The 14,294-nt window shown below is 54.3% G+C and overlaps 1 protein-coding gene across 1 annotated transcript in view; it reads left to right on the top strand.

Annotated features, from left to right (window-relative positions):
- The first annotated feature begins 2,733 nt into the window (after nt 1-2,733).
- Nucleotides 2,734-14,294, top strand: part of CCND2 (cyclin D2) — a 28,897-nt gene continuing 17,336 nt past the window's right edge. Inside the window, exons 1-3 of the mRNA XM_045830414.1 lie at nt 2,734-3,205; nt 5,001-5,216; nt 7,776-7,935. Of these exons, the coding sequence (XP_045686370.1) occupies nt 3,011-3,205; nt 5,001-5,216; nt 7,776-7,935 (571 nt within the window). The 5' untranslated portion in view covers nt 2,734-3,010. The remainder of the gene's footprint in view (nt 3,206-5,000; nt 5,217-7,775; nt 7,936-14,294) is intronic.

Here is a 14,294-nt window from a genome sequence, read left to right as displayed (position 1 = left end):
GGGGAAGTGAGTGGGGGAACTTGCAAAGGCGAGCCCGCCACGCGGGAAGCATCGGAACTCGTGGGTCTCGGTGAATTGGGAAGGGGGGGGCCACCCGCGCCCCTCCCCTTCACAGCCACCTCTGCCCCGGCCCCGCTCCCCAACGGAATTTTCTCTACAAAGCCAGACTGGGGTAGGGGTAGGGGTAGGGGTAGGGGCGGAGGGAAGGGGCGAGAGGGCCAGAGAGTGGAGGGTTCGCCACCCAGGCTTTCTCCCCAGAGCCGGCGAGGCCCAGAGGAAGACCACCCGCCTCTTCCCCGCCCCCCTCCACGAGACCCTTGGCTGGGGATGCTGTCCCTGCAGGGAGGTGGAGAGGGGACCACGCTGGGCAGTTATCAAGAGGCTGGAAACTTCTGCCCTCGCCTGTTGGGGGTAGATTTATACTTTAAAAATGCCTCTCTCGCGCCTCCACCCACCAGCAGCTTTCTTTGATCCGTTCAAAGGTGGCTGAGGTTAAGTTTGAGTATTTCCTTTATGGGGGTCTTAAAATGTAAGTTAATGTATTTACCCAGAGTGACTCAAAAGCTTGAGTCGGGAAGTCCAAGCTGAGTGAAGTCAGTAGGTGATTGTTAGGGACCGACTCTATTCCGAGGAACACTGGACTCAACCCGCGTGTCATCACTTTGCGTTTGTCATCGCCGAGTGTTTCATTTTGAGTTTGCGATTTGGGTTTTTCATTGAGCTTTTTTCCTTCCGGAAAGCTAATGGCTTCCACAGCAATTAGACATTTTCCTCACCAGCCTCTTCCCTCCCCTTTCTTTTCTGTACAGTAGATTGGACGCTAATTCCCGCGGCTATTGATAAGGTCGGAGGCGCCCGGCCTCTCCCCAGCCTCGCCCGCCCGTCCCGCACTCCCTCCGCCCTGCCTTGGCTTCCTTTTGATGTAGCGGGGAACTCGTCCTACTTAAAAAAAAAAAAAAGAAAGAAAGAAAGAAAAAGAAAGAAAGAAAAAAAAAGTAAAAAAAAAGAAAAAGAAAAAAAGAAAAGAAAAAAAAGTAATCTGCCCGGTAACAATCAGCGCGCAGTAGCAGGAGCCCCAGAGCCATTGGCTATGCAAATAGAGGGAGGGGAGACGGCGCCCCAAACTCTTACTCACCCATTTAAAGCAATATCCCCACCCCCCCCACCCCTTCCGCCCCACCCTCTTTTAGGGGCTGGCCCCCGGGCCTGAGTTAATCGGAGCACCTCTGGTTTATTCACTCCCCGCCTTCTCTATTCCACCACCCCCTCCTCTCGGAACCGAGCGAGCAGCTCACCCGACAGCCCGCCCCCCCCCACTTGCTGTCCACACCCCGGTTCGGGCCCCAGTTCTTGGTGAAGGAGGCGCTCCGCGAACCTCGCTGTGTCCAAAGCCCCGAACCACGTCATGGCCGCACGTGCCAGCGGGGCCAGCGCACTGGGGTGCTGGGCTTACTCCCCTTCCTCCCGAAGGGAAACGACACCGAAAGGCAGGGTGTCGGGTGGCTAGAGGAAGGAGGTGAGGAAACGCCACCATATCCCTTGTGAAAGCAGCCTTGACCCGAGGATGCGTGTGAGCACGTGTCACAGCCGACCCGGCGGCCAGCGTCCCCACCACCGGTCGGGCTCCCGGGGAGAAAGCCTAGTTGGCAAGCGAAGCGTGAACCCGAGGGGTCGGCAAGGATGCAAACGCAGGACCTGGGGTGGAAGTCAGGGGCCTCGGAGAAAAGGAACGGGTGGCGTTCGCGCAGGGAGAGAGAGGGGGAGCCAAACCTAATCCCTCCCTCGCCACCCCTCCCCTCCCCCTCCCGGGCTATTTCCTAGAAAGCTGTATCAGTGTGGCCACGCTGGGCCCAGACACCTCGGGCGGCTTGTCAGCAGACGCAGGGGCAAGGAAGCGGGCTTTTCCTGCGTGGCCGCCGGCCGGCAGGAACTGCTGACAGCCCTGCCCCCGGCCTGCGGCAGCTCCGCGCGCCCCGCCAGGTCTCCCTGCGGCGCCCCCCGAGACCTGGGCGGTTTCAGCCCGCCCAGGGACACATTCTACCACGTCGGAGAAGCCGCCTCCTCCCTCCTATCACCCTCCCCTTCCTCTCCTGCCTCCTCGCACACTCCGTGCGTGGGGGGGGGGCGTGGGTGCTGGGAGGACGTTTTCTAGTCCCTTTAACTGGGCTTTGAGACTTCGAAATGGTCAGGAACATAAATTTCAGGACGCAACTTTTATCTCTGGGTATGCAAGGTGGCAATTTTCTAAAATCGCACTCCTTATTTCTCGCTTAAGGGTTCTATTTCTAAGTGGAGACCGCCCCCATCTCCAAGTAAAATGCCCGTCAGCCCCGGACCTTCAGTGCACGAGCGGGAGTAACAGGATGAGTTTTGCAGAAGCCCATGTTGGAGGGTCGGTATTTTGCTATGAAGCATCCACACAGTGTGCGAAATTAAAGGGAATAAATAGGAATTGGCGCTTTTTGTGGGTTCCCCTATCCGGGGCCCCTGGCATGCAGGGCTGGATGGAGGGAGAGGGCCTCGGAGAGCAAGGAGAGGGATGGGGGTGGGGAGCGGGACCGCGTTTGAAGTTAGGTCGGGCCAGCTGCTGTTCTCCTTAATAACAAGAGGGGAAAGAGGGAGGGAGGGAGGGAGGGAGGGAGGGAGGGAGGGAGAGACTGAAAGGAGGAGGGGAGGGACGTGAGAGGAGGGAAGGGGAGGAGGAACCAGAGAGGGGAGCGCGGCTGGAGGGAGGAGAGTTTGCGTCACTGCCTCGCAGAGCAGAAGAGGAGAGCGAGCTGGGGAGAGCTGGGCTGTTTGGAGGGGAGGGCAGGCAGAGTCAGCGGATCCCGCGGCTCTCCTCTCCCACCGCCCATCTCTTTCCTCACTGCTTCCCTTCTCTGCCCTTCACTTTGCCCCGAAAGCCCCAATTAGCCAAAGGAAGGAGGTAAGGGGAACCCTTTCCCCTCCCCCCTCCAAAAAACTTTTCCAGTTCGACGAAAGCAGGGGACTGAGTGGGCACCCGCTGGCCATGGAGCTGCTGTGCTGCGAGATGGACCGTGTCCGCAGGGCCGTGCCCGACGGCAACCTGCTCCACGATGACCGCGTTTTGCAGAACTTGCTCACCATCGAGGAGCGCTACCTTCCCCAGTGCTCCTACTTCAAATGCGTGCAGAAGGACATCCAGCCCTACATGCGCAGGATGGTGGCCACCTGGATGCTGGAGGTAGGTCCTCAGACGGACGCTCTGTCTGTTCCCACCCGCTTTCTCGCCCCCGCCTGCGGCGTAGGGACCCTAAAGCTGGGAGAGGGACAGCCACCGCGAGCGCCTCCCTTTTCCTGTGTTCGAGGTTACCTCCGCGCCCTTTGGCGAGACGCGTGGCTTTATTTCTGTTCCTTGGAGGACCCAAGATTAACTGGGGGGAGGGGGAGGGGAGGAAGGAGGAAAATCTGGGAGAAACGAGGCTGTCCTGGGGCGGGGGTGGGGGAGCATCCCGCGCGCGCGTGCTTGCATGTGGCTGCTTCTTCCTACCCCCATTCGGACCTGTCCTTTGCGGAGCCGTGGCTGCTTTCCACGATGTGAAGAAGAGAGTAAGACCATGCAATCGGGACCCAGAAAAAATTAAAAAGCAGCCCCCCTAAAGGCCAGAGCAACGTTCGTCCTAGCCCCAGGTCCCCGCATGTGGTCGCGACTCCGCGTTGGCACTTAAGGGGGGAGGGGGAGGGAGTGGGGCGAAGGAGAGGAATGGGGAATTTAGGAGCCCCGGAAGTCTCACTGAAGAAAACGTGTGTTTTAGGGGAACCCAAAAGAAGCAATTCTTTACTCTTGCTCCAAATCTTTGCCGAGAGTAAGCCGTGTGCCCACGTATGCACAGCTCTGGACCTGCCGTGTTTTCGCCATGTTGCTTTGCAAAACTCTGGTTGGAAAGGCGAGAGCGCATCGCCGCTGCCCTCGCACCCCGTTATCGCCGCCACGCCACCTCTCCTCGCGCCCTCTCCCCCGGCCGGCCCCCATCCCACCGCGGTTACTTACAGTTTGGCTCGCCAGTTTCCTCCGTGCGGAGATTTGGGTGGGGTAGGAAGGGGAGGAGGAGGAGGAGGAGGTGTGTGTTGGGGGATATCGGGGCACCCCCAAAGGAGAGATCAGGGTCCCCCTGCCCCTCTGCGGCGGCTCCCAGGTCCTCGTCTTCCCCCCAGCTCGTCACCGGGCCCCCCTAGTTTCTGCCCTTGTGGGCCGCAGCCGGACACTCCCGCCGCGGCTCTCGCCCCTTCAAGTTTCCCCTCGGGATCTAAAGCCCCAGGGGTCGAGGAGCAGACCTTTCTGGCGCCCGAAACCTCCGTTTCGGGAAGCCGGGGGCCTCTTGGGGGTTTTCACGCCAAAAGGGCTTTTCTAGGATATTTCCTCGATTTTTAATTATTTTTTGAAGCCGTCCCCCCCTGCTCCGACTCCAGCCGCCGCAGCTGCGGCGCTCTTCCTCCTCCCCGCCCTCCCCCTCCCGTCCCCGCCGCTCCCCACCCAGCCCCCGGATAGCGGCGCCTGGGCTGCGGGGACCCCCCGCGACATTTTTTCCAATTGTCGGGAATGATAGAGGAGGGTCTGGGGGTCCGGCCGGGACCAAGAAGAAGACCCCCGGAGCCTCCAGAATATTTTTATTGATTTTTTGAAAAGATGACGAAATCCAAAAAAGAGAGTGAGTGAGTTAGAGTGAGCGGAGAAGTGAGGAGCCAACGGGAGCGGAGGCGCGGGGCTGCGCGTGTCTCTGCCTCCCCGTTTCGAATCTTTAATTCACCGTTTTCTCTCTCTCTTTTTTTAGGCTTCTGGGGATACCCCAGCACGGATAGGCTATTTAGATTCACCCCAATTTCCTTATCTTTATTATTCTTATCACATAGTCTACTCCCCTCCCCCATCCACAAAAAATTAAATATTTTTTGTAATTCCCATACGTTATGCTTTTTCATGTTTTCTCTTCCTGATGTTGTTTTCAACCCCCTCCCTACCACTCTTTCCCACATCGCAGGTCTGTGAGGAGCAAAAGTGTGAGGAGGAGGTCTTCCCTTTGGCCATGAATTACCTGGACCGCTTCTTGGCTGGGGTCCCGACTCCTAAGACCCACCTTCAGCTCCTGGGTGCTGTCTGCATGTTCCTGGCCTCCAAGCTGAAAGAGACCATCCCTCTGACGGCAGAGAAGTTGTGCATTTACACCGACAACTCCATCAAGCCTCAGGAGCTCCTGGTAACCACTGTCCCCTTTCTCTTCCTTCCAGCTCTCTCCTTGCCTCTTATGCTTCTACCCACAGTTCTCCAAACAAATTCTTAGGAGGAAGAATAATTACCCATCACCGGAATGTTCACACTTATGGGAGATATTTCTCTTCATAAGAGATTTGTGTGTGTGTGTGTGTGTGTGTGTTCCTCTGTGGGTGGGACACTGAAATCCTGAGGCGACGTGCACGAAGAAGATCCTAGGGTGACGTGTCCTGCTGAGATTCATCTGCAGTGGTGTGTGTGTGTGTGTGTGTGTGTGTGCGCGCGCGCGTGCACACACACATACGGGGAGGCATGGAACACCATGGTAATACTTTAATAAAATTCCAAGTTTTTAACCATTGTTTTTTCGATCCGAGAAAATAGCTCAACTTCCCATGGGAGGCAGTGTGTTCACGCGATGGCGATGTGTTGTGTGTGTCCCCTGAGAGCCTGGAGTTCAGAGGCCGTGCCTCATCGAAGTACCCATAAAGTCTCAAGATACTTGCACATAGTAGCTGTTTACTGAATATCAACTCACCGACTTTTGAGCAGTCAAAACGTGGCCCTCATCAGAGGAATCGGAGGCATGGGTTCCTCCCTCCACTGGGGCTGTGACCCCTACGACCACAGGGCTCCTGTCTTGACTGGTTTTCTGCCAGCCAACCTATTCCCCACCCAATCTAACTCTTTTTCCCTGCAGCTGCACACTTAAGACATACATGTGGCGACAGTGGACTGGTAAAGCGGCCCTCCTTCAGTGGTCTGCACACCTTTCTCAACACTGTTTAGAAAAAGGGCCCCCTCATAACCCCTTCCCCCTCCTCGCTGGCAAGGCCTGCACAAAGTCCACAGAGCGGACTGGCTGCTAGCACTGAGGTCTTTGTGAGATGCCTTTCTTTCTGGGGCTGTGCTGCCATCTAGTGGCAGACATGTGCAAGGGTGGGGGAGGAATTGCCGAGAATGTAGAGGGGCCTGAATGACTTCACCTTTGAACCGCTGCCAGATTTCAGCTGCTTCTGGTTTGGTCGGAGAGGCCCAGAAAGGTGCTTTCTTCTGGGAGATCTGCTTCCTTTAATAATGGTACAAGATGAGTGGTTTTCACTCACACTCTCCAGTGAGACAGGGAGGGCTGAAATTTCAAGACATCTCAGAAGACACGGGTTGTTTAGTAGCCTACCAGGTATTTTGTTTTACCCCAACACTGCACAAAGCCAAGGCAGACTTTAAAGTGGGTAAAGAAAAAATTGTTAAAATTGGCAACCAGTCTGTTTTCTCACGGGAGACTGGGAACACTAATCTTCCATGTGGCTGATTTGTTTCCACGTGATGGTGGACTGAGTTGTTCTTCAGGACACCCCAGTTTTCCCAGGGTCAACCAGGTGCGTTTATACTGCTCCAAACAAATATGCCTTTTCGTTCCATTTCTTTATCCCAGAAGTTGGGGTGTGGAGGAGTCCTTGCATTGTACAGCTGAGAGAGCTGAGCCAGAGGAAGCGAACTAGCCCAGGCCCACAGCCAGTGGGTGCTGGGGAGCAGCCTGGGGCTCTGGGCCCTGGCCCAGCACAGGCGAGGGAGTTCATGAGCTGAGGGGGTGGGGGGCAGAGTGCATAGCAAGCTGGGTTCTCTGCCTGTCGTGCTCCTGAAGATGACCAGGCGATAGGCCTATTTTCCCTCAAGTTACACATTTTCAAGGTGTTCTTTTTGGCTTGTTTCTATTTGGACACAATTCCCCAGAAGTATCTCCATAAGGGAGAACAGTAAGGCATTTTACTGTTGACGAAAGGCCCCAGGAAGGCAAGTTTTGTTTTTTCCCCCTCAGCATTTGCACTGAGAGATTCTGCAACCCTGGACAAGCACCTTTAGGTGCACAGTAGGGTTGCTCCTGGCTGTCCCGGTCCTTCAGTCACGGCAGCAAAGGCCTTTGGAACACGGAGGTAAAAGGGTGCTCTGTGGCTGAGGATCGCAGCCCCAACGTTTGCACATGTACGTGTTGAGGGGAAAGTTTTAGCAGCAGAGGAAAATGGCACTTTTTTGGCACCAACTACAAGCAAGCTAATTGGTTGCCAAGGATTTGGGCCAAGGAGCCTTATTTTGAGCTTTATCTGTGTGCATCATTTTTCCATGAGGATTAAAAAGACTTAATCCAGTGATGGAGACATATACAATAAATTACTCCCCAAGGGCCACAGTGACCTTGGCAGCATCATAATGTAGGTTCAACTTTCTGGGCCCGGGGGCAAAAGCATCGCAAGGGAGTCAGAGTTGGGTGGGGGCAGGGCAGCCAGAGGGAAAGAAACAGAAGAAAGTAGAGTCTTGGCAGCTGCTACCTGGGCTCTCATTATTTTCAGCGGAGCCTGACATTTGAAGCACGAGAAGAGCCGTCAGCAACTTCAAAGCTTCAGGGGCGCTTTGACAAATGGGCAGTCTTACAATCTAGCAGCGTCCTAACGAGCATCATTAAAACTCTGGATCCCAACTTGCCAGTCGCCCCAACACCAGGTCAGCCCGTGAGTTTTATGCTCCTCTCTCCTCTCTTCCCCACCAGGAGTGGGAGCTGGTTGTGCTGGGGAAGTTGAAGTGGAACCTGGCGGCGGTCACTCCTCATGACTTCATCGAGCCCATCCTGCGCAGGCTGCCCCAGCCCAGTGAGAAGCTGCCCCTGATCCGCAAGCATGCACAGACCTTCATTGCTCTGTGTGCCACGGGTAGGCGCAGGTTGGGGAAGGGGTGGTTTGAAGAGCCCTGTTAGCCCTTTGGGGGGGGTGTGGTCAAGGGGAGGCCCACCAGGCTTGGGGACTAGTTGGAGGGGTGGTCCTGAGTAGCCTAGGGTCCAAGGTTTCATTCTTGGGCTGTTCTCTTCTTCATGTGAGCTGGCATACTTTCATTCTCTACTAAACTCATAAATGCTTTATGAGGACAGGTGTGGTAAGGGGAAAAAAACTGCCTGTTAAAATATTCTTTATGGTGTCTAAAGTGCTCTTTGAAGATTATATATACTGTTCTCGGGTTGCGTTTAAATCTTTAATCTTTTGAGGAAAAGAGTGGCTTGGAGATAAGCCCAAGAGGAAATTTGGGGGTGGGGGCAAATACAGGTAGGTGAAAGGAACACTGTCAAGATAAATACATTGCCTGCCCTGAGAAGTGGTAAGGGAGGCCAAAGGAATTCTCTCGACTCTAGGGCATTTGTGGCCTCCTGGCTGTTGCCTCTGCTGGGTAGGGGAGTGAACCTGGTTGGCTTTCAGCAAGGACTCACTTTCTGAGCGCTGAGTTCTGATGACCTCCCCCGTGTGCTGCTGTTTTGACTTCGGTTGCAGCTTTAATACAGCAGTGGCTTTTTCATGTGAAAACCTTTCCACCCACCATGTTGATTCCACAATTGATACATAGTGCTTACTGACCCATTTGCTCTGCATTTTCCTAATAAACTAAAGGCAGCGTGGTTTGATACTGTCTCAAAATGAACCCTGGCCAGTGTCTAACATTTTCCTTTCGTTAGTGGCCATGGGGGAGAACCTGGGACTTGAATCATTCAGGGGAAGGACGTCAGGAACTAATATTTTCACAGTCAGAAATAGTAGGGAAAGATCTGATAGATGTTTTGCCCGGAGGGGAGTTCGGCTCAAGTTTGCCAAGAGCAGTAGGAATTGTATGGGTGGGGACTCTGTGGGGTTAACTTCCTCAGTACAATATTACCTATTGCTCCTGAGTGTGCACCGATGTTTGTGCAAATGCAGTGGTGTATATGCTGGGTATTCACAGTCAAAAGGTCAGGCTTTGCTACTTATTGGGCAACCTTGGACAGGCTACTTAACCTCTCTGAACCTTGATTTCTTCATGCTGGTAGATTCATGATTCCATACCTTTTTAGAGTGGTTAAGAACATGGAAATCAGAGGCAGATATGCAGGAGGTACTTTGTAAACCGAGGACCGTGTGGGTCAGTGTGCTGGGGCACTAACGGTGAGAACGCCAGCCTGTCTGATTTTCACTGTCCCAGCTGAGAGGGATGTGATTCTTTTCCCAGCTGCCCTCCTCCAGTTCCAGTGGGAACCCTGCGCTCTGTCTTCACTGGCCTGAACGGAGGGTTCCGTGCCACCCACATTTGATTCCAGGGCTCAGGGTTCCTTTTATTGGCCTTCTTTGGGCTTCCCAGGTCCAGACCAGGCCTCGTGGGGGTGTGCACCCTGTGCCCTGTTGTGAGACAGCCAGCTGCCCTCCTGCAGCCCAGGGGCCATTCTTCAGGCCCCATGGACCCTTCCTGCTTTCAGACAGTGGCCGTTCTCCTGCTTCCTCCCTTCTCCTGTGTGTCCTGGCCCCTGGAGGTCAGGTCTCCTTGACCTGTCACTTTGACCCACAGGCCCGGCTGTGCCTTTCCTCCCCTGTGCCATAATTCACTGGGCAGGGGGCAGGGATCAACCAGTCCTTTTCCCACTGGCCCTGGGACAGCTGGTCCCGACCCTCAGTTCCTCCATTGCCCAGCTGTTGATAGCCAGAGCTCTGCTTTGACCTTGTCTCCTGAATGACAGATCTTTCGGGTTCTGTCCACCCATTTTCCTCTCTCTTCTCTGATCTCTGATTGGTGTAGGGTTGGTGGGTGGAATAACCCAGGCGTGGGCAGCTGCCCAGGTTCTGTAAAGGCCCGTTCTCCAAAATTGGGGATCCCATCCCCCACTTCTGGCCGCCTTACCCAGATCTTTGGGGTGGCTGCCAACTTTGGGGCCAGAGAAGGGAGCCTGGGATTCAGGGACTGAGGACAGAAGTCTGAGGGGAGGCAGAGGAAGTCATGAAGATTGCCTTTCAGGAGCCTTGAGCTGGCTTTGGGTGGGGGATGGGGATGGACAGGAGAAAGAACACCTCTCACCAAATGGAAAACCACGTGCCAAGCATCAAGCCCCAGGTTTGGGACCTTGGGACCGGTCAGCGTGGAGGGAGTTTCTCAGAAGTGTCCTGAGTCTGGAAAGGATGTTCCTGTCCCTTTCCCTGGTCTGCTCTCAGTTGGTATGAATGGGTGGGTCATACAGAATCCCCACTGTGTGGAGGTTTACACGGTAGATGGACAGTACAGAAGCCAAGGGCTGCTTTCCTTGGAGGCAGCCCCCTCTAGTCCGATGAGACTCCACATTCTGGGTCAGAGTGTGGTGGATGGGGCGTGCCTAGGACCGGCTGGTAAGTAGCTAAGTAGCAGGCAGACTCACTGAGAACCACAGGTGGGTGGCACTGAGCTCCTCCGGCCTGCTGCTTATATGTCACATCTCTCCCCCGATCCTGGGCCTTCTGCCACGGAGCTGAAGAAGCACCTGCTTCTTCTGAGGCCCGCCGGGGTCTGGAGGAGGGGGCAACCTCACTCAGGCTGCATGGCTTGTTTAAGGCAGAAGCTGGTTGTGAAAGAGCTGGCAGTGGCTGTGCAGTCTGCGGAGAGCGTGTGTGTGTGAAAGGGGAACAGAGAACCGAGCTGGGGAGCACCGAGAGGCCTCGGGAAGGGTGGCGGAAAGTCAGCCTTCCTTCTTGGGGCTGGAGGGCAAGATGGTGGCAAGACAGAGAGGTGCCCTCCTTCCCTTCCCTGCTCAGCCCGAAGTGGCTTCTGGAGGACAGATTGCCTCTCCCTGCCTGGCAGTTCCCTCTTAGCTGTCCTGTGCAGTGGAGGCAGTGGAGTGAGGCCGAGGCCTTCACAGCTACTAGCTTCCAACATTCCCTTTCCCACAGTGTTGATTCTGGGCAAGCAGGACTGAGCCTCAGCATCCTCCTGCTTGCAGCTCTCATGGTGGAGCCCCCGGGTCTGCGAGCAGGAAAGGTTTGCACTCCTGCATTGGGAGGTTTCTCTCTCTCTTTTTAAGAAAACCCTCACTGAAGGACATGCTTATTGGTTTTTAGAGAGAGGAGAATTGGTTTTTAGAGAGACAGGGAGAGAAATGTCGGTGTGAGAGAATAACATCCATCCGCTGCCTCCCGTACGCGCCCCGATGAGGATCGGGCTGCAACCTTTCGGCCTACGGGACGATGTTCCAACCAGCTGAGGCCACCCGGCCAGGGTGGGAGATTTCTTGAGGCATGAAATCATGCTCAGCGATGATTCCAGTTAAGTCTAGAAGAGCCAGTGGCATTGAGTTTGATGTTGGTGGGGGGGTGGGGAGGTAGATGCTTAACCTCCCTACCCAGGCCACCCCACACCTCCTCAAGATGAGCCGCCAAGCTATTTGTGCCAACACAGAGAGCCCCTCCCCAGGCTCCCTCTTCAGGGCCTGAGACCCCGTGACAGTGGTGACTGTGTGCTCTCCCAGACCTCCTGGATTTACCCAAAGGAGTGTCGTGACTTTGCACCACCAGGTACAATTATAGCGTGACAGTGGAGGCCCAGACAGGGTCAGTGACTTGGCCTCTGATCCAGAAAGGGAGGCTTGCCTTCCTGGTTGCCAGGAAGGAAGAATTGAAACTGCTTTTCCAGCTGTGAGCCTGTAGCAGCCTCCACAGCTGAAAGGTCATGGGGCTGAGGGGAAGTGGCCAGTTGAACTGGGAAGAACCCAGAGTCTTGGTTCTGTAAGTGACCCCTGTGTGGACAGGCAGTGTAATGTGGGCTATCTCACTTCCCATTTGGCTGTCAGATGAATGAGAGCAGGCTGCTTGCCATTCTCCAGCCTCTCCCTCCCCTCTTCCTCACACGGAGGACTTTGGAGGCCTTGGGAGTTAAATCAGCATTCGTTAGTCATGGCATCCCTGCCCCACAAGGACAGGGTGTGCTATTCTGCGGGTGGCAGGTGAGGTGTGTTCTGCCAGCATCATTGGTTGGCTGGGGAGCAACCTGGGTTCTCTGGCCTTTCAAACTTCCACCCGACTGCAGGTTGGAGGAGCAGGTGGAGACAGATAAATGCCTGAATGGGTCAATTCTCTTTTCTTGGGCCCTTCAGCCTCTCGCCCTCTAGTGGTGAACAAAAGCAAAGCAGTCATTCTTGTACTTCAAGGACTTGGCCACCAGGGTCAAAACCATCTGTGCTAAATTTACCCGCAAGACCATGGAATCTATGGTTTTAAACCTGTTTAGCTCATAACTCTTTCTTCAGTGAAACCTTAGCAAGAAATCCAAATGCCAAGCCGACAAACATGTGCACGTCTCACTGCCTTGCCCCGATGAAGAGTCCCAGTGGACCCGAGGACGTCCTGTGTACCCTTGGCTGGTGAGACCACTTGTGCGGGTCGCACAGCTTGCTGGTGCTGTGGCTGGGACTAGTGCCCACCCCTTTCACCCTGGAGCCAGGGCTCGCTCTTCTGGGCTTTTCTTCCACCCCTGATAGGAAAGAGGACCCTGTGTTCCCCAGTGGGATGTGGGAGGTGACCATGAGGAGCATTTGCCTTCTGGTAAGTTATAAAGAGCACTGGGTCCAGAGTCCAAAAGTCCTGGCCTTAACCCCAGGCCCAGCATTAGGCATTAGACAAGTCAGTTAACCTCTCAAGATTTCATTGGTTCACTGGTATCAATGAAGGAAATGTCTCACAGTAGAGTTTTACATTGTTATTAACATTTCACTATCCCTGCCATGCGAATGAGCAAGCAGACGGTGTCACAGCTGCCTGTGTTGCCGTGGAGCTGGGCTCCCCTCAGGTGCGCCCCCTGCCCCCCCCCCCTCACTAGCACAGGGGAGGTTGTGCCAGAGGCAGAGGCCTCTCATGTGTGGGTGTCATTCCTCGGCTTTGGGTGCAGCATACCTGAATGAGCATGGGCTGTACTGGGAGAGAGTTGCCACCTTTTGTCTTTCATTTATTGTATGCCTGCGACCTCTTTCTGTTCCCCTGTGGGGCCTCAGCTGTTCCTGCTGCTGACAAACCAGCACGGGTCGCTGGGGACTCGATGAGGTCACTTCTGGGCTCCATCCACCAGTGGGCACCATAGATTCTCCAGGCAGCGCAGAGCCTGCGTCTTCCCGGCCTGGGTGTGCGTGGCCTGCGCTCATCGGCACCGGCCCACAGTCCAGGATAATGGTGCCCTCCTCCTTGCTCCTGCTGAACAGACTCATCAGCAGTCAGAGCTGCCCATCACAACCCCACCGGGGGTCCCAGGGGTAAGGACAGTGGTGGTGAGGACGATGATGTCGTGGCATCGGCTGACAGTTTGCTTACCATGAGCCAGGCTCTGTGCTTTTTTTTTACATGGATTATTTTAGTTAGTCTCCGGACCAACCCTGTGAGGTGGGTATAATTATTATCCTTATTTGCAGGTGAGAAATTGGAGGCTCAGAGAGATCAGCTAATGTGCCCATCTTCACACAGCTTTAGGATATTAGCCTCCATGCATCCCCCCTTCTGGGTCTTGGAGCTCCTTGGCTCTGCTGCCCAAATCCTACCCATCTCCTTGGAGAATCCTCCTAAGTGTGTCCAGTGCTTTTATCCACTTCAGTACCTCCTTTCTTTGAGAAGTTTCTGTAGAAGTTACGCATGTGTACACCTAGTCATTTGGAATGCACCATGTCGTGACATATTACTGTGTTTTAACATGCTGGGGGAACCATCCACGTTGCCTGCAACAGGGAGGAACATGTTGTAATAACTCAATCAGAATGGGTCACTGGCCAGTCCATTGCTTCTCACTCTACTTCAGGAGAAGGAGGGATCTCGGGGGTCACAGATACCTCACCTTTCCAGGTAGGCAGCTGAGGGTGAAGACAGAGTCTCACTCTGAGCATGTTTTCTGTGCTAAGATACAGCTTCTTAGAATTTTTGACCAAGAGACTTACAGATTTTTACTTGTTAAAAAGTAAAATGACACTAAAAGAAAATTGACATTTTATTTCCCCAACCTAATGGTAGCAACTTCATATACGTTTTCTGTGTATACTCCTAGCTCAGCTCTATGCATGTGTATATATGCATTTATATATTTATGAAAGTTTGTGATATTAGCACCCATGCATGTTTTTTTGCAGCCCCCCCCCCCCACCTTAAGTGGATATCATGAGTATTTCTCAGTCCAGTTACATAGCCAAAGTTTTAAGGTTTCCAGGAATGGCTGAACGGATTAGGTAGAACCTTGAATGGTTGAGTGTGGGGGTTGGCTATCTAGAGCTATTGCAAGGACA

This window comes from Phyllostomus hastatus, unplaced genomic scaffold (genome assembly GCF_019186645.2).
Source record: "Phyllostomus hastatus isolate PE091 unplaced genomic scaffold, TTU_PhHast_1.1 phas_contig_152, whole genome shotgun sequence".
NCBI lineage: Eukaryota > Metazoa > Chordata > Mammalia > Chiroptera > Phyllostomidae > Phyllostomus > Phyllostomus hastatus.
Note: the sequence above shows the minus strand (reverse complement) of the source record. Positions and strands in the feature narration are given on the sequence as shown.